Here is a 23,938-nt window from a genome sequence, read left to right on the forward strand (position 1 = left end):
GCCATCATTCTTGGGAAGTGAATACCTAGGTTTGACACCATTCTCAGGAAGTGAACAGATAGGATTACGACCATTCTAAAGAATTGAACGCCAAGCACATATATTTTACAATGTATTTTTTCTATTATTCACTAACGTCTAACATGACTAAAGTATTCGACGTAAATAAAAGGATAATGAGAATCCATAGAAAAGAAAGCACAATGCACATAAGGTGACTGTATCTCATTATAGGGAGAATGCCGGTTCCACGCTGCTGCTGCCTCATTCACTTAAAAAATACCCTCTTTCAAAATAGCACTATTACACGGATGCAAAGACAGCAGGACATTCTCTATTAACGAAATGGATACCGCGCAGTGTTTCACATAAATAAAGCTGCTTTAACAATGAAAAAACACGAAAGCAGATCAATGCAAACTAATTCCTGCCAGTTCTAATCACGGAGACGAGATCGATAGCAGCTAACAACATGAAATGGATTGAGCAGTGACTGACATACACTGCTATTTCACAGGAATTGTCCTGAATCTTGGTGGAAAAAGCTTAACTACATTCTCTGGCTTTCTGCAATGTTCCTATACAGTTAAGTGATGGAACTGCACGTTATGAACTGATGCACTGTAAGAATGTCATCATACTGATAGCAGAGCTGGCCATATATGTCTCATTTGTAGAAATGAGTGACATCACAGGAAGATACAGTAAGTCTTACTATCAAGCTAAAGCTATGTGCAAAATAACTAATTTATGGTCTTAAAATTGAAATAATCTTTTTAAAAATATATTTTGTCCCTACAGATGTTACATATAACAGTGTTACTTAAAGGTAACCAGCTGCAATCACTGTAGTCACCAGTATTTAAATGAGCTAAACATACTGTATATTTGACATAAGCGTCATCTTTTTTTTTTCTTTTTATTTTTCATAAATCAATAGTACACATAAAAATAAGCAACTTTGTAAAATACACTGATAAACAAAAAGGTAACAATGTGTTGAACCTGTGGCTTTCAGTCTCCATATCTCACCATCCACTACAGCTTCGACTGTGAGACTACCTTCATTTTATAGACAATTATCTTAGCTATCTCATAGATAAATTTGTCTTGCAGCTATTTAGCATATGATTAGATATGCAGAATCTTGTAATTTAACTGCATTTTTAAGGTAAGTTCACACACTGTGTTTTTTTGACGCTATGGTTTTATGCATTTTTTGCCGCAAAAACCGCACAAAATCGCACCAGCAGCAAAAAAACGCATGTGTTTTTACCGCGTTTTAGTGTGTTTTTTGCTGCATTTTTGCTCGCTGCATTTTTATGCGTTTTTTTATGAGTGAACAATACCATTAAAGATTGTTGAGAAAAAAAAACAAGGTCTGATGTCATTTCCGTCTTCAATATATTCTTCATTCTCCACTAGTGTATGCAGGAGAGCAGACAGCTGAAGAACTACAAGGCTCAGCATACTCCATCCAGGACTGTATGCTGGAGGGAGAGTCAGGGGGAGCAGACCTACAAGGCTTAGCATACTCCATCCACTAGTGTATGCAGGAGAGTAGACAGCAGCTGCAGAACTATAAGGCTCAGCATGCTCCAATCATATGCTGGAGGGAGAGGCATGGGGAGCAGAACTACAAGGCTCAGCATACTCCATCCTGGACTGTATGTAGGAGTTTTTTGCCCAAAAAGAAAAAAAAATGACGTGGGCTTCGCCATATTTTTGTATGCTAGCCAGGTACAGCAGGCAAGTACGGGCTGCCCCCATTCCCCAGCTGCCTATTTGTACCTGGCTGGGAACCAAAAATATAGGGAAGCTCATTTTTTTTTTTAATTGTTTCACAAATTTCATGAAATAATTTAAAAAAAAAAGTGACGTGGGCTTCGGCCAATTTTTGTGTCCAGCCGGGTACAACTAGGCAGCTGGGGATTGGAATCCGCAGCGCAGGATGCCCATGCTTTCTGGGCACCCCCGCTGCGAATTGCAGTCCGCAGCCACCCCAGAAAATGGCGCTTTCATAGACGCGCCATATTCTGGCGCTGTATACAACTCTTCCAGCTGCCCTGATGCTGGGTGGCTCACTGGGTAATAATGGGGTTAGGGCTAGCTGTGTATTATCAGCTGGCCCTATGCCCGAAATTCATGGAGTCACGCCAATATTAGGCATGGCCACCATGAATTTCTAGTAAAGAAAAATATTTTTCTGTGTGTTTTTTTTATATTAGAAATAAAACACAACACAATTAGTGACTCCATTTTTATTGAAATAAAGCACCCCCCTCCTCCGCAGTAATCCTGGGTAATAGGTCCCGCGCCGTCCAATCCAGATCCAAGATCATCTAATCGGTTTGCTGGAAGGCATACCGATCAGATGATGTGTCAGGTTCAAGGACATGAACCACATCACCCATCAGCTGATTGTATAAACGCTGTTTATACAATCAGCTGATGCATCAGTGCAAAAAAAAACAACTACTCACTTCTGTGCAGACTCTCTTCTGATTGCTGCAGGACCCAGCGGTAATCAGCTGATGAAGTCTCCTGACCGCATCAGCTGATAGATAAGATGGCCGGGCGGTAAAAAGCCGGCCTCACCGCTAAACTTATACGATCAGCTGATGCGTCAGGTAACTGCATCAGCTGATCAGCAGCAGGTCCTGAAGCCATCGGACGTGCCCGGGAGTCTGCACACAGCCGGAGCAGGGGTGGTGGTACCGGGAAGAGGAGCTAGGAGCGGACATGTCGGGAGTCTGCAAACAGGTAAGTATGAGATTTTTTTTTCTACTGTTCACGTTTGATTTCGCAGCAGCTTCCACCTCAGCGGTGGCGGTACCGGGAGGATTCATGCTTCTGTGTTTACTAACAGAAGGAATCCTCTTCCTGTACATGTCACTTTACTACCCACCCCTTGTGTTTATAGCTGCGTTTTTAGTCATAGAAATGCACTAAAAGCAGCTACAGTATATTTGCAATTTGTGTTTTTCATTACATTTTTGAACATTTCATTGAACTCAATGGGTGCAAAATGCAGTGCAAAATGCAAAAATATTGGACATGCTGAGTTTCTGTGGGCACCACAAAAATGCAGCTAAAAAAAAAACGCTGTGTGCAGACAGCAAAAATTAAAATTCATAGACTTTTGCTGGGGAAGCACATAGCCTTAAGGCCGCTTTAGACGCTACGACATCGCTAGCAATTGCTAGCGATGTCGAGCGCGATAGCACCCGTCCCCGTTGTTGTAACGATATGTGGTGATCGCTGCCGTAGCGAACATTCTTGATACGGCAGCGTCACACGCACATATCTGCTCTGCGACGTCGCTGTGACTGCCGAACAATCCCTCCCTCAAGGGGGAGGTGCGTTCGGCGTCACCGCGATGTAACAGCAACATCACTAAGCGGCCGCCCGATCAAAGCAGAGGGGCGGAGATGAGCGGGATGTAACATCCCGCCCACCTCCTTATTTCCTCATTGCTGGCGGGATGCAGGTAAGGAGAGGTTCCTCGTTCCTGCGGTGTCACACGTAGCGATATGTGCTGCCGCAGAAACGAGGAACAACATTGTTACTGCAGCAGCAATGATAATTGAACGTTTTTGCAACGATTCAAAATCGCTAATAGGTGTCACGCGTAACGACATAGATAACGCGGCTGGATGTGCGTCACAAAATCCGTGACCCCAACGAGATCGCTTTAGCGATGTCGTAGCGTGTAAAGCCACATTTACTGTTTTTTCTCCTAAAAATTGAAATTTTATTTTTTTTTATTTTGTTAGTATTTTGTAAATCCACCTTTCAGCTTTTAGCACTGCCTGAATCCTTCTGGGCATAGTCGCGATCAGATTCAAGCATGACTCCATCAAAAGCTGATGCCAGGTCTGTCTTACACGTTCCCAATGTTGGTGCACACTGGTCAGCTCACTTGGGTATATACAGTTAGGTCCAGAAATATTTGGACAGTGACACAATTTTCGCGAGTTGGGCTCTGCATGCCACCACATTGGATTTGAAATGAAACCTCTACAACAGAATTCAAGTGCAGATTGTAACGTTTAATTTGAAGATTTGAATAAAAATATCTGATAGAAATTGTAGGAATTGTACACATTTCTTTACAAACACTCCACATTTTAGGAGGTCAAAAGTAATTGGACAAATAAACCAAACCCAAACAAAATATTTTTATTTTCAATATTTTGTTGCGAATCCTTTGGAGGCAATCACTGCCTTAAGTCTGGAACCCATGGACATCACCAAACGCTGGGTTTCCTCCTTTTTAATGCTTTGCCAGGCCTTTACAGCCGCAGCCTTCAGGTCTTGCTTGTTTGTGGGTCTTTCCGTCTTAAGTCTGGATTTGAGCAAGTGAAATGCATGCTCAATTGGGTTAAGATCTGGTGATTGACTTGGCCATTGCAGAATGTTTCACTTTTTTGCACTCATGAACTCCTGGGTAGCTTTGGCTGTATGCTTGGGGTCATTGTCCATCTGTACTATGAAGCGCCGTCCGATCAACTTTGCGGAATTTGGCTGAATCTGGGCTGAAAGTATATCCCTGTACACTTCAGAATTCATCCGGCTACTCTTGTCTGCTGTTATGTCATCAATAAACACAAGTGACCCAGTGCCATTGAAAGCCATGCATGCCCATGCCATCACGTTGCCTCCACCATGTTTTACAGAGGATGTGGTGTGCCTTGGATCATGTGCCATTCCCTTTCTTCTCCAAACTTTTTTCTTCCCATCATTCTGGTACAGGTTGATCTTTGTCTCATCTGTCCATAGAATACTTTTCCAGAACTGAGATGGCTTCATGAGGTGTTTTTCAGCAAATTTAACTCTGGCCTGTCTATTTTTGGAATTGATGAATGGTTTGCATCTAGATGTGAACCCTTTGTATTTACTTTCATGGAGTCTTCTCTTTACTGTTGACTTAGAGACAGATACACCTACTTCACTGAGAGTGTTCTGGACTTCAGTTGATGTTGTGAACGGGTTCTTCTTCACCAAAGAAAGTATGCGGCGATCATCCACCACTGTTGTCATCCGTGGACGCCCAGGCCTTTTTGAGTTCCCAAGCTCACCAGTCAATTCCTTTTTTCTCAGAATGTACCCGACTGTTGATTTTGCTACTCCAAGCATGTCTGCTATCTCTCTGATGGATTTTTTCTTTTTTTTCAGCCTCAGGATGTTCTGCTTCACCTCAATTGAGAGTTCCTTAGACCGCATGTTGTCTGGTCACAGCAACAGCTTCCAAATGCAAAACCACACACCTGTAATCAACCCCAGACCTTTTAACTACTTCATTGATTACAGGTTAACTAGGGAGACGCCTTCAGAGTTAATTGCAGCCTTAGAGTCCCTTGTCCAATTACTTTTGGTCCCTTGAAAAAGAGGAGGCTATGCATTACAGAGCTATGATTCCTAAACCCTTTCTCCGATTTGGATGTGAAAACTCTCATATTGCAGCTGAGAGTGAGCACTTTCAGCCCATATTATATATATAATTGTATTTCTGAACATGTTTTTGTAAACAGCTAAAATAACAAAACTTGTGTCACTGTCCAAATATTTCTGGACCTAACTGTATACAGCTTTTTCTTCAACTCTATCCACAAGTGTTCAATTGGGTTGAGGTCTGTGGATTGTGGGGGCCAATCCAGGATCTCTACTTCATTATCATTGAACCATTTCTTTGCTAATCTCGACATATGCTTTGGGTTGCCGTCCTGCTGGAACACTATATATGAGATCTATTGATTAAAATTAACTTTGTGTGTGGGGAAAACCCCCTTTAAAGACATATCTTGGGGATATGCCACAGATGTCTATTGTGAAAAAACTTTTTTGAAAAGATATGGGGACCTTTGAGAACTCTTTTCTTTACTTAAATGCATGTATTTTTCATTAAAACATAATATTGATCTAGGGTTTCACTAAAAATCTATCTAAGTAGTCAGTGGACATGTTTTGATGGCCAGGTTTGTGCATGCCGCTCTCCAGAAGTATATTTTCAACTGATTTATGGTCACATTGAAATTCAACTTAGATTTGTTCACAAATTAGCATAGAAGAAGAAGGTCATTTATGGATCTTACAACTTAGGCGGGCTTTGCACGTTGCGACATCGCAAGCCGATGCTGCGATGTCGCACGCGAAAGTCCCCGCCCCCGTCGCAGGTACGATATTGTGTGATAGCTGGCGTAGCGAACATGATCGCTACGCCAGCTTCACATGCACTCACCTGCCCTGCGACCGTCGCTCTGGCCGGCGACCCGCCTCCTTCCTAAGGGGGCTGGTCGTGCGGCGTCATAGCGACGTCACACGGCAGGTGGCCAATAGCGGCGGAGGGGCGGAGATGAGCAAGATGTAAACATCCCGCCCACCTCCTTCCTTCCGCATATCCTACGGAAGCCGCGGTGACACCGGTAGGAGATGTTCCTCGCTCCTGCGACTTCACACACAGCGATGTGTGCTGCCGCAGGAGCGAGGAACAACATCGGACAGTCGCGTTAGCGTAATTATGGATTACGCCGACGCTGCACCGATGATACGATAACGACGATTTTGCGCTCGTAAATCGTATCATCTAGGCTTTCCACACTACGATGTCGTATGTGCGTCACTTTCAATTTGACCCCACCGACATCGCACCTGCGATGTCGTAGTGTGCAAAGCTGCCCTTATTCTGCTCTTTGCTATGACTGTATTAAAGAGACTGTTAATTAAATACCTTAAGTTTTTAATGTTTACAGCAATAGCAGAGTTCATCTATTCATTAATTGCTGTGTGCTACAGAGAATGTAGAAGTAAAAAATGCATGAATTTACAGTTACAATCAAACATATTCTACCCCTATTACAAATTTGGTTTATTAGCACAATTTGCAAACTTTCTGATGTTTGCAATAATCCAAACCCCTTCATAACAAGGCTCTTTAAAGGGAACCTGTCAGGTCCCCTGTGCCTTCAACCCAGCAGCCAGGGCCGGTGTCAGCAAGTGCTGGGGCCCTGGACCGCTGGGGGGCCCACTCACAGTTGGCAGGGACCAGTGGTGTACTGCCAATGGTGGCAGGCCATGTGACCGCTATGGGGCCAGTGAGTCAGGGGGGCCCGGTGCCAGTACTGGCACCGGCCCCCCCGCTGAGGATCATACTTTCAATTGTATCGGCATCGCAGTTGCCGATCCAATTGGAAGCAATGATTAGAGAGTGAGCACGCGCTCCCTCTCTGATCATTCTCTCGCTGTGTCTGCGCTCTGATAGCTCAGCACAGAAGAGTGCGATGATGTCATTTCTGCACGCCTGCTCTGCTTAGATCTGCAGAGTGGAAGAACAGTGGTCATGCTGAGGAGACCGGATCAGTGGGGGAATGAGGAGTAGTGAGTATGTATTTAATCATGGTGGCCAGATGACTAAGGGGGTGCATTAAATGATATGGGAGCTGTATACTACATGAGGGTGCATAATACTATATGGTGGCTGCATAGTGCTATATGGGGCTGTATAATGGAATATGGGGGCTGCATAATGCGATATGGGGACTGCATAATGCTATATTGGGCTGCATAATTCTATATGGAGGACTATAGGGGCTTCATAACATTATATGGAGGAATATGAGGGTGCATTATGTCATGTGGAGCAATATGGGGTGCATGATATTATATGGAGGAATATTGGGTGCATTATACTATATGGAGGAATATGAGGGCTGCATAACACTATATGGAGGTATATAGGGGCTTCATAACACTATATGGAGGAATATTGGGTGCATTATACTATATGGAGGAATATGGGGCTTCATAACATATGGGGGAATATGAGGACGCATTATGTCATGTGAAGCAATATGGGGTGCATGATATTATATGGAGGAATATTGGGTGCATTATACTATATGGAGAAATATGGGGGCTGCATAACACTATATGGAGAAATATTGGGTGCATTATACCATATGGAGGAATATGGGGGCTACATAACACCATATGGAGGAATACTGGGTGCATTATACTATATGGAAGAATATGGGGACTACATAACACTATATGGAGGACTGTGGGGGCTTCATAACACTATGGAGGAACATGAGGCTGCATTATATTTCATGGAGCAATATAGGGTACATTATACTATATGGAGGAATATGGGGGCTTCATAACACTATATGGAGGAATATGGGGTCTGTATACTACTATATGGAGTAATATGATGCTGCATTATATTATGTGGAGCATTATGGGGTGCATTATATTATACAGAGGAATATTGGGTGCATTATACTATATGAAGGAATATGGGGCTGCATAACACTATATGGAGAAATATGGGCGAGGCATACTACCATATTCCTCAGACATATATGTCCCCTCCACTCCAGTGCTCTATACCCTCCAGAGCTGTATGTCTCTCGACCCCAGTGCTGTATACCCCTTCAGAGCTGTATGTCTCCCACCCCAGTGTTGTATACCTCCAGATCTGTATTTCCCTCACCTCAGTGCTGTATATCCCCCAGAGCTGTATGCTCTCCCACCCCAGTGATGTATATCCCCCCGAGCTGCATGTTACCCCCCCACCCCAGTGCTGTATACCCCCAGAACTGTTTGTCCCCCCACACCAGTGCTGTATACCCCCAGAGCTGTATGTCCCCTTCCCCCCAGAGCTGTATAGTCCCCCCACCCAATTGCCTAATACCCTCTCTAGAGCTGTATGCCCCCATTGCTATATACCCCCCTCCTCAGTAATGTGTATGCCCCCCAGTAATATGTATGTCCCCAGCATCTCCTGTGATCTATATACAGCAGTATCAGTGTGCTCTGTTAGTGATGGGCAGCAATTAGCGCGGCACAGCCACATGCACTGGAGGAGCTGAACGGGAGACAAGCAGGGAAGGTGACTGAGAAATCTCTAATGTGCCTATGTGTGTGCATGTGTGATGTGTGTATTTATGTATGTCAGTGTATATGCCTTTGTATAGATTTGTCTATTTACAGTATTTTTCTGAATTTCTCTTTAAGTATGTATAGGTACGTATGCCTGTATGTGTACATATGCAAAAAAAATCCAAGAAAAATCCAGCAATCCCAAGTGATAAAAAATTCCAAGACTTTAATTCACATTTTAAAATTCCATAGTTAAGACTCCATTAAAAGGGAAACAGCTAACGTGTTTTCGATTCAACAGATATGAGTAAGGCTCTGTTGGATCCGAAAAGCATAATCTGTTTCCCTTTTAACAAAGTCTTAATCATGGAATTTTAAAATGCGAAATAGTCTTGTAATTTTTTAGCATTTGGGATTGCTGGATTTTCCTTGGATTTTTTTGGATTGCTTCTTCTGGTGACCAGCTGGACCCTGATCCGTGCATCCCTTTCCCTATACCAGGAATTGCAGTTGGTGGTAGAGTGACTGATAAGTATTTTTTTGTTTATGTGTATGTATGCCTGTATGTGTATGTATCTGTGTATGTGCGTGTCTACTTGTGGATGGGGCTCACTGAGACTCTTTCCCCCAGGACCCACAAAAACCTGGAGCCGGCAATGCCAGCAGAATTCCCATATGTATGACTGAATCCCCTGCCTAACCAGCCCTGTGTAATGCTATACACTAAAATGACTGTTTAAGAAAAAGGAATTATAACCTCCGCTGTTCCCATGCTAATTAGACCTTGACTAGTCACAGGGGCTTTACTTCACTTGACTAGTCATCCCCCTTTCCATGTTATCATGCCTCTGTGGCTATTTGCACGAGCTGGCATCACTGCCAGCTCCTGGAAATCTTGCGCAAGCGCGCAGCTTTGTTTGACACTTTGAAACCGGGTGTACGTGTCCCGGCTTCAGTGAGGTGCATTGCTCATGATGAGAAGAACAGTTTCGACACTCTCGATCATGTAGTCTGCCTGTCTAAAGCTGGGACGTGTACACCCGGCTTCAGAGGTTCAATGCGAGTGAACAAAGCTGCATGCATGCGCAAAATTTACAGGAGTTAGCAGTGATGCCGGCTCGTGGAAATCATGTTATCACACCAAAGGGGCATGATAACATGGAATGAGGGCCGACTAGTCTGGGGAACTAACACCCTCATAAACTAGTCATAGCTTGATACCACAATTTGCCCCGGGATCAATAAAGTGTATAGTATTGCATCGTAATTAGCATAGGGAAATACTGAATTAAGTGAATAACATTACACAGGACTGGTTAGGGAGGGAATTTAGTCATACAGGTTACAATGCTGCTGGGTTGGAGGGCATAGGGGATTGGACACGTTCCCTGTAACGCTTACCAGAGCATCATTTAACAGTTGGGACCTGCTATGAATGCTTGGATCACAGGAGAATCTGTTTCCAAAAATCTAGGTTGATATTTTTCTTATGTTGACCTGAATTATTTATAAAATTTACATTTTACCATTTTAGGGTGCAAAATAATTACCATTCACACCATTAAGATTGATATCATATATTATATTTTTTTACTCATTGTCTTCTCTATCATTATAAAATGAATAACAGAAGCAGCCACATAGGGATGAACAAGGAGAGTGACTACATGATTGTGTGCACAGAGGATGAACGTCTTCCCATAGCGGAGTTACTTCCACTCAGGTCACCACTGAGCATCTCACATGGTCTGTCCATCATTTATTGTAAGTGCACCTAATAAACATATGTAGACTTTTCTTGCTGTGATAATATTTTTGTTTTATGAACTATACAACTATGGATTTTAAAGCTAAGATGCTACAGTGTGATATATTATCACTTAAAGAAGACCAACCATCAGGATTTTCCTATAGAAACTAAAGCCAGTGCTAAACTGGCACTATCATGCTGATTCTAAGCATACCTTTAGGCCCCTTTCACACATCAGTTTTTTGCCATCAGTGACAATCCGTCGAATTTTGAAAACAACGGATCCAGCGACTGATGCCACTGGATCCGTTTTTTTCTCATAGACTTGTATTAGCGACTGATTGCAACGGATGGCCTCACGTTTCATCCGTCATTCAATGGATCCGTCGAAAATTGTTTGTCTGTTGGATGGAGACAACGGACAAAGTAACATTTTTTGTCTATGTCGAAAAAACGGACAGCGACGGATCCATCGTTTGGTATAATGAAAGGCTATGGGCACAGGATCCAACGTAATCCGTCAAATGACAGAATCCGGCGACTGATTGCATTTTTTTAACTGAGCATGCGCAGAGGGGTGTGAAAACACTGTTGGGCTGAAAAAACTGATGCGACGAATCCGTCGCATCAGTTTTTACACAATCTGCGACCGATCCGTCAATCCAACGGATTGTGACGGATAGCAAAAAAATGATATGTGAAAGGCACCTTAGTTGTGAGATTAGATGTATAATTTCTGAAATACAGTCAAGTAACGTTTGTGAAATACACTGATATTTGATTGATAGCAGCTACAAAATATCTAATAGGTGGGTCTGGTTTTGCTAGTTATTCCCGCCCCTGTCTGCCTGTCTGTCCTTCCGCCCTCCCGCATCAGCCCTCTAATAACAGAGATGGGTAGGAAGGATAGGCAGCAGACAGGGGTGGGAATAACTAGAAAAACACGACCCTACTATTAGATATTTCGCTACACCTCTCATCAAATAACTGCATTTCACAAACTTTACTTGCCTATGTTTCAGAAACTATACATCCGACCTCACAAATAAAGGAATATATAGAATCAGCATGATAGTGCCAGTATAGCACTTGGTTTAGTTCATATAGGAAAATCCTGGTGGTTGGTCCTCTTTAATCCTTTTTCCTTCTTCTATGGCATTAGCTTATATTATTTTATATTGCACCTACGTGTAAAAATACTATAACCAAACAAAAATTGAAATAAAAAAATCCATTAATTTAATCTGAAATAAAAGAAGCAAATGTGTACAACTACCACTAAAAAGAAATCTCAGCAGCCTTTTGATTCCCACAAATTATTGATGATTATTCTAGTTAGAGAGCTTTCCTGCTAAAATAAGATACAACTGAGTGATTTCACCCAGGAGAATCCCAGACTGGAAGAAACATTTTCTGTGAAATATTCCTTGAAAATATCAAGTGCAGCTGATTTATTTGGCCCTTGAGTGTTCTTGGATTATGTTATGCATGTCGTTCAGAAAAGTGACTTGTTGCCAATCTATGTCTTCCGATCCCTTTAATGGTAGATTTATGTCAAGGGTTTCCCATACAGGAAAAATATTTGGTTTATTTGAGCCTTGCAGTTTGTAGGAAGCCATAAAGACATGGACTGTCAAGTTATGTAGGAAAACATCTTTGCTTCGAACATTGTAGTCTGTTGAGGCCCATATTATTGTGATTAGCTTGTTTCCATTGATAGACCAGTGTGTATGAAGATCACACTTCAAGCTGTTATTGATTGCTAATAATCAGTGTAGCTTGAAAAGAAATTAAAAGGCATAACAACGTATTTAACATTTTTTTTGGTGCAGAGAACCCATATTTTTAAACTATATATACACTGCTATAAAATGATCACACGCATAGCATGAAGTACCATCAAAGTTAACAATCTAGGAAATATGGCAGACTATGTTAAATTTTGATAGGTTCCATTAAAGTAAACTTGACAGCTGCCTGAATCAGGGGTAGCATGAATCAGACATTGGCTTAGTCATTTCAACCAGGTTTGTTTTGTTCTGAAACGCTGCAGCATCTCATGGAAAGTTTTTACATAAAACCAGGTGAGGAAACATGCCATCTGGGTGACTAGTCCAAGAAGCCGGTCCCTGGTGGCTTTTTGTCTGCCCTGCTCCCTTTGAGTGACTGGTTGTTACGCTGGAGTGATGAAATGCCGGGAATGCGGCATAACACCAACCAGGGAAGATGTTGAGGAAAGATCTGGCGATAGGGAGAGGGGTCACCACCTCACGCTCACCTGAGAACGGTTCCTGAGCTCCCTAACATCCCTATATGGATCCTTACCCAGTGTGCCATCACATGCTAGGCCCTCGCTGACCCTGAACTAACCTTGACTAGCGAATAGGTTAATGAGACACTAGTCCCACTACTACTGTACAATAAAACAACACAAGGAAAGTAAGACAAATGGGGTGGGGAAAGACACAACAAATAACACTCCTAGGTTTCTTCAGCAAGAACCTTGAAAATTGCAACTGAAATGACACCTCAGCTACTCCAGAGACAGGGACCTTCAAAGTGGTCAGTATAGAGATTCTATCACCAGCATGGAGTAAAACCAGGAGTGGGTAAATATAGTGACAGGGCATGATGCAGCTGTAATTTTAGCTAGAAAGGAAAGAATCCTTAACCCTTTCAGCATCAAATGAAAGTAAATCTGCTCCAACAGAAGATGTAACCTGTGGATGTGACACATTTATGACACTGGCATGTTCCTATATACACATATAGGAAAGGATCTGTCACTAAAGGGCAGTGTCCCAAAGGGAAGTCACAGGTGACCAGATTTTAAATCTTTTAATTATATTTGTAAGAAACGGTGTACATTTCAGAATAAAAAACACTTAGCTGAAATGGCCATGCCGTACTCTGATTCATGCTGCCAGTAGATCGACCTGTGTATATCAGCTGTCATGTTCCCATTAAAGTTACAACTGGCCAAGCCTATATCATATTTTACAGGAAATTAGATTTAAAAAAAAAATGTAGATAGTTGTGGTGTCTAAAATTTCAATAACATATTTAGATTTTTTTTATATGACTTAGTGTAAATTATCTCTTTAAATTCAATAGCAAATCTTTGCTTTAAAAATCCCATATACGATCTTCTGCTTTTGTTTTCACCTTTAATTACAGTGAAGCAGGATTAGTCATTGCAAGTCTCAGGGGAACCGTCTACAAAAGCCATCTTGAAAATGAAACGAAAGGGAGAATGGCAGCAGACACTCGGTGCTGGAACAGACAGCTATGATTGATCGATGTGAGGTGGCTGGATGAATATTACTGAACATTAATGAGAACAAAGGAAAAAATCCTTCTACTTAATCACATTAATTCTCACTACTATTAATGTCAGACGAAGAAAGGAACATGGAAGTAAATATAAATAATTACATATCACTTCACAAAAAAACATGGAAAATATATATTTATGGTTAAAATGATGAATCCACAAGAGGCAATTTCAAGGAATGTCGATGGACTGTGAATTTGCATCGTTATATGCTTGAAATGATGTTTGTTATTCGGGAGAAACACCAAAGGTCGGCAAATGATACAGTGCATTTTTCCTTCTTGGGTGCATGGTTGTAAATTAATTTTATATAATGTTTTACAATCTGTATTTTAGAAACAAACATATTCAATAAGGGGCGGAATGATTACACATACATACAAGGACAAGGCAATATAATTTCTATAAGGGATGACCCAAAATGAAGGTTGTTATGTCTTAAAGGACATTATTACAGGAATTCTCCTTGTTTAGGACAAAAGCCTGCACTCACTCTTTGACTGCAGACTCCCGAATCGTGTCAGTGTATGCAGAGTCCCAAATCCCCAATATTCTCGGTGCAAGCAGGCGGTCACATGACGCCATGTGTGCAATTTGCAGAATTGCAGTCAATGACCAACTTGACGTGTTCGGCGTCTCTAAATAAAAATGAATTGAAAGAAGCCGAATGAGTCTAGTGGGCATGTGACAGCAAGTATGTAAACTGCATGCATGTAATCACACACATGTAAACACTGGGGAATCATGACAGCACACACTGTCACTATATGTTAGTCTACAGTCAGATAGTGTTCCGACAAACTTTTGTGCCAACAATGGACAAAAACGTATAAAAAAATAATGTTAATCTCTAGTTAAAGAGGTTGGCCACTACTTTAACATTGATAGCCTATTCTTAGGATAGGTCATCAATGTCTGATTGGCAAGGGACCAACACCCCACACCCCCACCCATCAGCTGTTCTTGGTGCTGGTGGGATTCGGCAAAATTGCTCAGTTTTGGAGATTTCACATTCACCTCCCAATCATTCGCCAGCATTGAGAACAGCTGATTGGTGGGAGTGCCGGGTGTCAGACCCCGGCCGACCATACATTGATGACCTATCCTAGACAACTGTAGAAATAACCGCATGTGAGGTTTATATATTTACAATATATATATATATATATATATATATATATATATATATATATATATATATATATATCACCCAGAAGGCATCATGAATAAAAAATAATAATTGGAATAGGTCATATGATGATTATTGCACACGACAAAATTAATGATAGCTTATATTAGTGAAAAGTGGTGATAAGTCTTATAAAATTAGCTAAATGAGTGTCCAAGGATTTTACCCCAAACATCACATAAATCACAGTTAGATTTGGAGCAAATTTATTTGCAGATACCATGACATCGGCCATGACATGTTCATCAAGCTGTAACAAAGCAGTCGAGGCCGGATAATCTATGGGAGAGCTAAGGACGCTGCCAGGTAAGCAGTGGTATGGTCGTGGTCAATGGAATCAGTTGTGAGAAGACACCATCACAAAAAGAGTAAAAACCAAATGAAAAAAAACTCAATACTTACAATGTACGAATCTTGGGCATATGGTTGAAACTTGTGAGCGGGATTCTTGTGATGTTGTTATTGTTGAGTGTACTAAAAAAGAACAAAAATATATTATTTTCATATATATGATGTTTTTCTAAAAAAAAATATATGGTCATGGAAGCTATATTCATAGCCGTCAATAGTTTCACATCTCTTGACTGGCATAGCTTTCATAAACCACTAGTAAAGACTAAATACAGTTTATTTGACCTAGCAAAATAGAAGCAAGCAGATTAGCTGTGTTGAATTCGCATATTAGGATATACAGTATCTAAACTGATTGTGCATATTTACTCAATAGTATTCAGTAGAACCACAGGGGTATGGGTGTTACACCTCCAATACTAATAATCATAGGTTGAGGACACCCATCTTAATCAGACTTCCCTCTATAAATCATCAAACTATCCTAGACATAAACAATCAAGGTAAAAGAAAGCCACAATAGAAATGTTATAGAACATATTTTAGCATTGGAAACAAATGTAACATTCTTAAGATTGCATTCGTGCATTATCACCAAAATAACTTGAAGACAAGATGTACTTTTGTGCTGGTAATATCATTATTACTGTTACTGCTATAATGTCAAAATGTAATCAAGCTTGCCAAAGTGTCATTCCCCCCATACACATTAAAGTTATCCAAACACTCCAATTTCAGCAGTATAGGCGTTAGCACTGCAGTCTTGCAGCCCTAGGGTCCTGGGTTCAAATCCCACCAAGGACAACGTCTGCAAGGAGTTTGTATGTTCTCCCCATGTTTGCTTGGTTTCCTCCGGTTTCCTCCCACACTCCAAAACATACTGATAGGGACCTTAGATTATGAGCCCCAATGAGGACAGCGCTGCCAATGTATGTAAAGCGCTGTAGAATTAATGGCGCTATATAAATGAATAAATATATCTGATGTGATTTGATAGGGGCCTCTTTATTCTCTTCTGATAGTGTAGAGATGGGGCAAGGGGATAGAATGATGAGGTGGATTGGGAAACAAAAGTATTGGGCATAAAAATGCAAAGAGATAAACCACTGTCTAGTAGCGGCTTACTCTTCTCTCCTCGCTGAAACCACAAATGTCCTGGAAATCTAAATGCTTAGCTGTATAAGGAGCACTCATGTGCCTGGGGTGCATTCATGTGTCTGGGGTGCGCTCATGTATCTGGAGAACGCTCATGTGTCTAGGGAGTGCTCATGTGTTTGGGGAATGCTGATGTGTCTGGAGAATGCTCATGTGTCTGGGTAACGCTGACGCTGATGTGTCTGGCGAACGCTCATGTGTATGGGGTGTATTCATGTGTGTGGCTTGACAAAGAATGCAGGCAGCGTTCGAAACGTGTAGCCTTATGCCGTATATGGGCTCCCTATTTATGCCCTTGTCATCACATTAATTTTGACGTCCTTCAATAAAATTTTGCAATAGTTTTACTACAACTCCGGAAGCTGGATTTTTTCTTCTTCTATGTGTCTGGGGAGGACTCATGTGTCTGAGGAGTGCTCATGTGTCTGGGATGCGCTCATTTGTCTGGTGAACTCTCCTGTGTCTGGGAAATGCCCATGTCACCGGGGAGGGCTCCTGTGTCTGCGGAACGCTCAACTTTATGGGGTGCATTCATGTGTCTATAGAACGCTGCTGTGTCTGGGAAATACTCATTTGTCTGGGAAACACTTCTGTGTCTGGGGAACACTCCTGTGTCTGGGGAACACTCCTGTGTCTGGGGAACACTCCTGTGTCTGGGGAACGCTCCTGTGTCTTGGGAATGCTCCTGTGTCTGGGGAATGCTACTGTGTCTGGGGAGTGCTGATGTGTTTGGGGAGCGCTCATGTGTCTGGGGAGCACTCATGTGTCTTGGGAACATTCCTTTGTCTGGGGAATGCTCATGTGTCTTGGGAACGGTCCTGTGTCTGATGGGCACTCCTTTGTCTAGGGAGCGCTCATGTGTCTAGGGAGTTCTCCTGTGTCTGGGGAGCGCTTATGTGTCTTGTTACCACTCCTGTGTCTACAGAATACTCCTATGTCTGGGGAATGCTACTGTGTCTGGGGAGTGCTGATGTGTTTGGGGAGTGCTCATGTGTCTGGGGTGCACTCATGTGTCTTGGGAACACTCCTGTGTTTGGTGAACGCTCATGTGTCTTGGAAACGTTCCTGTGTCTGGGGAGCGCTCCTGTGTCTGGGGATTGCTCCTTTGTCTAGGGAGTGCTCATGCGCTTAAGGAGCGCTCATGTGTCTGGGGAGCTATCATGTGTTTTCAGAACGTTACTGTGTCTGGGGAACGCACCTGTGTTTGGGGAATGCCTCTGTGTCTGGGGAATGCTGATGTGTTTGGAGAGCGCTCATGTGTCTGGGAAATGCTCAAGTATCTGGAGAATGCTTATGTGTCTGGGGGATGCTCATGTGTATGGGAAATACTCATATGTATGGGGAAGTAGCTGTCAGTGAAGTGTTCTCCAGGGTATCTGGTCACATGTAAGCTAGCACCAAGGTCCATAAAGATTTTATTCAGCCTATATATATGCTGTTGAGGACCTACATGTATTAGCTGTAGATGAGAGCAGCTGAAAAGAGTCTCTCACCTTAAACTATTAAATTTATTTCCAGCGGAACTGCAGAACCTTTATTTTTCTCGGGCTGTGCCGCAGCAGTGTTAGACACAGGTTCATCGACATATTTCAGCTGCTTGTTGCAGGTAACACTCGGATCAGTTATGGCCCTTCTATAGCAGAGAATCCTTTTTAAGGGTTAGTAAGAAAGATATCAAGGGATTAATGTTGACAGTCATACTAGCGTTTCTAAGTAAAGGAGTCCATTCTAATGTGTGCAGTGCCTTCTCTGGGCTGCAGTGCGGCTCAGTTGTTCGCACTGATGTCTTATTATGTTCAAACTCAACCAATGCATAGACTTCAATATTCTCACAGTTTTTGCATGGGTTTTATCAAACACTGAAAAAGCTTATTGTCAATGTAGTAATGTCAATGTGCTGCAAAATATCTTAGCCTTGTAAAACAACCTTCCACCCCGTAATTTCCACCACAGCACTCCACATGCCTCCGATCTCACATATAGAAGAAGCCTCAGCAGAGAGGACATTTACTATGGTGTAAGCATCGTACATATACAGTAATCTCTGCACAGCACGTCATGAGTGTGTTCAGGCTCTATAGACAGATGCAGTTATGTACAGGCATATAAAGCATGAACATTTCTACAAGTCGTCTTAGTGACTTTCAAATGAAAACATAGACTCTCTAAGCTATGAACACAGAGAATAATGTCTGTTATTTAGGTAATACTCATTAAGTATGGTAATACTTTTGTATGATCTGCAAAGCGATAGTATTTCTTTTGGATTAGTAAAATTGCACTTAAAGTGTAGTTTTTTGCTATTACAGCTTAGGTCAGACAGGCAGATAGTTTTTGTTAATATATAATTATCTTTTGCTATGTTTTCTTTCTAAAGCTAACTGTACATATTAGATGGAAGTCAGCTGAATCCGCTTGTGTCTGGGGAAAGTTAGATTTTAACATTTGCCTTTCATTGAGAACACATCCAGACTAAGATGAGCGTACATGTGTATGAGGGGCTGTATGAGGGGTTGTAGGAGAGGGTTGTATGAGGGGATTGTATGAGGAGGTTGTATGAGGGGATTGTATGAGGGGCTGTATGAGGGGTTGTATGAGGGGTTGTATGAGGGGGTGGTATGAGAGGGTTGTATGAGGAGTTGTATGAGGAGTTGCATGGAGGGTTATATGAGGGGGTTGTATGAGGGGTTGTGGGGGGTAGTATGTGAGGTTGTATAAGGGGGTTGTATGAGGGGACTGTATGAGGGGTGGTATGAGAGGGTTGTATGAAGGGGTTGTATGAGGGGATTGTATGAGAACCTTATTGAGGCACTGTGTGAGGGGATATGTAAGGGGCTGTATGAGGGACTGTGTGAGGGGCTGTATGAGGGGTGTATGAAGGGCTGTGTGAGGGGCTGTATGAGGGGCTGTATGAGGGGCTGTGTGAGGGGCTGTATGAGGGGCTGTATGAGGGGCTGTGTGAAGGGACTGTGTGAAGAGACTGTATGAGGGGCTGTATGAGTGGCTGTATGAGGGACTGTGTGAGGGGCTGTATGAGGGGCTGTATGAAGGGCTGTGTGAGGGGCTGTATGAGCGGCTGTGTGAGGGGCTGTATGAGGGGCTGTGTGAGGGGCTGTATGAGGGGCTGTATGAGGGGCTGTATGAGGGGCTGTATGAGGGGCTGTATGAGGGGCTGTGTGAGGGGCTGTGTGAGGGGCTGTATGAGGGGCTGTATGAGGGGCTGTGTGAAGGGACTGTGTGAAGAGACTGTATGAGGGGCTGTGTGAGAGGCTGTATGAGGGGCTGTGTGAGGGACTGTGTAAGAGACTGTTTGTAGGGGCTGTTTGAAGGGGCTGTTTGAAGGGGCTGTGTAAGGGGATTGTATGAGAGGTTGTATGAGAGGTTGTATGAGGGGAAAAAGGAATGAACAGCTCACCAGTCCTGCATGGATTGGGGTTGCAATGCAAGGAAATGCCATACCAGTAACCAAGTGTAATGAAAGAAAAATGTGCAAAAAAAATAATCCAGCAACTGCAATATTCAGTAAAGTTAAAACATAGCTTTAATAGTGTCCATTAAGACAAGATTAAAAGCATATGTAGATAAAAAGGACCCGTCTACGCATTTCGAACACAGACTTGCCCTTAATCATGACCATTAGGAGCAAGTCTGTGTTTGCTTGAAATGCGTAGACTGGTCCTTTTTGTCTACATATGCTTTTAATCTTGTTTTAATGGACATTATTAAAGTTATGTTTTAACTTTGCTGGATTTTTCTTTGCAAATTGTTCCTTTTTTACACCTGGTTGTATTAGGGGATTGTATGACGGGGTTGGTTGAGGGTGTTGTATGAGAGGTTGTATATGGGGTTGTATGACGCGGTTTTATGAGGGAGTTGGATGAGAGGGGCTGTATGAGGAGTTGGAAGGAATAAGCTGCCAGCCAAACAATGATCTGGCCATAAACTATTGAAGTTGCCTTATCATTTTGCACTTTATAATCAATTATAAAGTAATCAAGAATGCCTTGAAGTGATACAAAGCACGGTTAAAGCTGGGTTCACACTAAGCGACAGCGACGTCGCTGATACGTCACCATTTACGGTGACGTAACAGCGACCTTGTAAGTCGCTGTTATGATCGCTGCTTAGCTGTCAAAGACAGCAGAAGCAGCGATCATAACGTCGCTGTGCTACATGTGCAGAGAGCAGGGAGCCGCGCTTAGCGCTGGCTCCTTGCTCTCCTAGGTACAGTACACATCGGGTTAATTAACCCGATGTGTGCTGCAGCTACATGTCACAGTGCAGAGAGCAGGGAGCCGCGCGCACTGCTTAGCGCTGGCTCCTTGCTCTCCTAGGTACAGTACACATCGGGTTAATTAACCCGATGTGTGCTGCAGCTACATGTCACAGTGCAGAGAGCAGGGAGCCGCGCGCACTGCTTAGCGCTGGCTCCTTGCTCTCCTTGCTACAGTATACATCGGGTTAATTACCCGATGCGTACTGCAGCCACATGTGCACAGGGCAGGAGCCGGCACTGGCAGCAAGAGCGGAGGCTGGTAACGAAGGTAAATATCGGGTAACCAGGGAAAGGTCTTCCCTTGGTTACCCGATGTTTACAGCTTACCGCAGCTGCCAGTGCCGGCTCCTGCTCGCTTCATTTCGTCGCTCTCTCGCTGTCACACACAGCGATGTGTGTGTCACAGCGGGAGAGTGACGACCAAAAAATGAAGCTGGACATTCAGCAACGACCGGCGACCTCACAGCAGGGGCCAGGTCGTTGCTGGATGTCACACACAGCGACAGCGACGGGACGTCGCTGCAACGTCACAGAAAATGGTGACGTAGCAGCGACGTCGTTATCGTTGTCGCTGTGTGTGACACCAGCTTATTTTTTAACAATTTCCATAATTTCTCATTATCCTATAGGACATCATTGTAAATATTTACTTTCTTAAGATCCGTTTGCCTGTTATTTGTCATGGTCACACTAGTTGCTCATCAATGTCAACGATATTAACAATGCTTTGTCATAAGTGTAAAGTCTTTGAATATTTTCTTATAGCACCTGTGTAAGACAATGTCCCCCCACCTACCTATCCCATCAGAATGTTCTGTATAGAGTTTTTATAACATTTTTCTCTAACAAGTTATTGTAACCTAGCATAATACTACATTTACACATTTTTCTGTTGGCTGTATATTTGAATACATAGAAGCCTGGCTAACCCACCATCATATGTTCGAAGGAAATATTTGCAATTATAGACCATATAAAATGCTAATGCTAAATGGATTTTCAAACCTCAATCCATGATCAATTAACTGCATTCACAGTTTCTCAAATCTGAAAATTCATTGATATTTTTCGTTATTGGCTTGCTTGGGTCATTGTGTTTCTTCCACAGTCTAGAATACTATAGATTGGGGATGGGTCAATCTACCTTTCTTGCAACAATGTAGAAGTCCAGCACTAACTTCTTGCCCACTAGCTGCACTTGGCAACAATGTTACTGACCGTAAAAAGAGTAAAACTCATGACAATGTAAAAATAGAAAGAATTGAAGCAGCAGCACTCACCATTTGTGTGCATGATTCTTTATTTAAATCCAAAGATCACAAAATCGCGGGGTGCAGGGAAAAGGCAGTGGGGAAAGTCCAGATGACGGCCATTTTGTTCATGTCAAGCCGCTCTTCAACAAGTCCATCGTCTGGACATTCCCCGCTCCTCCATCCCTGCACAACGCAATTTGGTGATCTTATGGATTTAAAATAAAGAATCGTGGACACAAATGGTGAGTGCTGCTGCTTCTAATCTATTTTTGCAATCTACCTTTTTTTTTCCCAAAAAGAAGGTTCCAGAAACAAGATATTCACCTACTGAACACTCTCTGAAGATTTTTTGTTTTTTTTTTATTATAAGAATACTACTAAAAGTAGGTGTTCTATTTTATATTTAGCACTTCATACCCATCTTTACTTTAATCATTTGCCACAATTGTAAAAAAAAAACATTTGTGGTTGGTTGAGTCTTATTAGGAACTCTCCCAATCCCTCCGTATACATATATAAATATATTTGTGCCACTACTTTGTACAAAAGCAATAAATAGTAACATGGATAATGTGTAAATAAGAGTCAGATAAAAGAGAAATGTAACACCAGGAGTACTGCCGAGGGTGGAAGAATATCTACAACTGAATACAAAAAATTCCAGGTATCAACAGTAAGGAATCCTACCATATATCACCAAGTAACAAACCCTACAGACAAAAATAAAAATTCTCTACTTACTGAAAAAAAGAAAATCTATATTCTAGATAGATGTTTAACCCTTGTCTGGAACCATGGGGTCAATGTGACTCCATTCAGATTGGTACCACTAGTGATTTTTTTCATGGTATCAGACAAGAGTTGATATAACATCTTCCATGGGCAAGAAATGCTGCTAGAATTCTGTCTCTAAAATTTGCCATCAGGCCAACAATGATGGCCAATATAGAGGACTTAAAGAACCAGTAAAGGTAATAGGCTTGCAAATGTTTTACTTGTATTATACAGAGAATATAACTTGTGTTCTCAGCAGTGTGAGTTCAGAAAAGTGGCATTTTTTACTTTTGGCGACTCGGCATCTGCTTATGTATATGTAACTGTTTGAAAACAATAGGACAAACGTTCTTCAGCTTTGTACCCTTGGTCTACTGATGTGATAGATTATGTATGGTAATGAATTTGGAAAACCATGTAATATGTTTATACTCCTTTGTAAGTCACGTATAGATGGTTGATTTTCTAGGAGTTGATTTTTTTTAGGATAAAAATAAAACCTAACATTTCCGTAAATTTGTAGTAGATTCGTCACATGGAATACCTAGGTCAGTTGACTTTCTAGGACTTTCCCTCTTATCTCTGTAGATTTTCATAAAATATTTTCCTGAAATCCTGTTTAAAGATGAAGCCAAGTTCCCATTTCTCTTTCTTATTCCCAGATCCCCTATTTTAACAGGATTAATCCAGATGTAGGTGGTTAGTCAAAGGTTTCTCTTTTCTGCTGCTTAACTCAACATATGATTCATTGACCCTTGAGGTCCCTTCCAACTCTACCATTCATTGTTATTGTGGTATATTCCTTACGCTACACTTTGGATTTGCCACACTTATGATGTCTATGTCACAACCATATTCCAATATTCTAAAATGATACATCTTTTTGTTGGGTAACTTATCTCCTTCATCTAATAAAAGAGAGAGGACCTGTCATGTAGATAATCACCAACAAAGCAATATCCCTAAAGAAATC

The 23,938-nt window shown here is 42.1% G+C and overlaps 1 protein-coding gene across 3 annotated transcripts in view; it reads right to left on the reverse strand.

Moving 5' to 3' along the window:
- The window catches only part of SLIT3 (slit guidance ligand 3), an 878,603-nt gene that overhangs the window by 284,410 nt on the left and 570,255 nt on the right, over positions 1-23,938 (reverse strand). For all 3 annotated transcript variants that reach the window (XM_075344498.1, XM_075344497.1, XM_075344499.1), the window contains one exon: positions 15,559-15,630. In XM_075344498.1, the coding sequence (XP_075200613.1) occupies positions 15,559-15,630 (72 nt within the window). The remainder of the gene's footprint in view (positions 1-15,558; positions 15,631-23,938) is intronic.

The sequence above is a fragment of the Anomaloglossus baeobatrachus genome, chromosome 4 (genome assembly GCF_048569485.1).
Source record: "Anomaloglossus baeobatrachus isolate aAnoBae1 chromosome 4, aAnoBae1.hap1, whole genome shotgun sequence".
NCBI lineage: Eukaryota > Metazoa > Chordata > Amphibia > Anura > Aromobatidae > Anomaloglossus > Anomaloglossus baeobatrachus.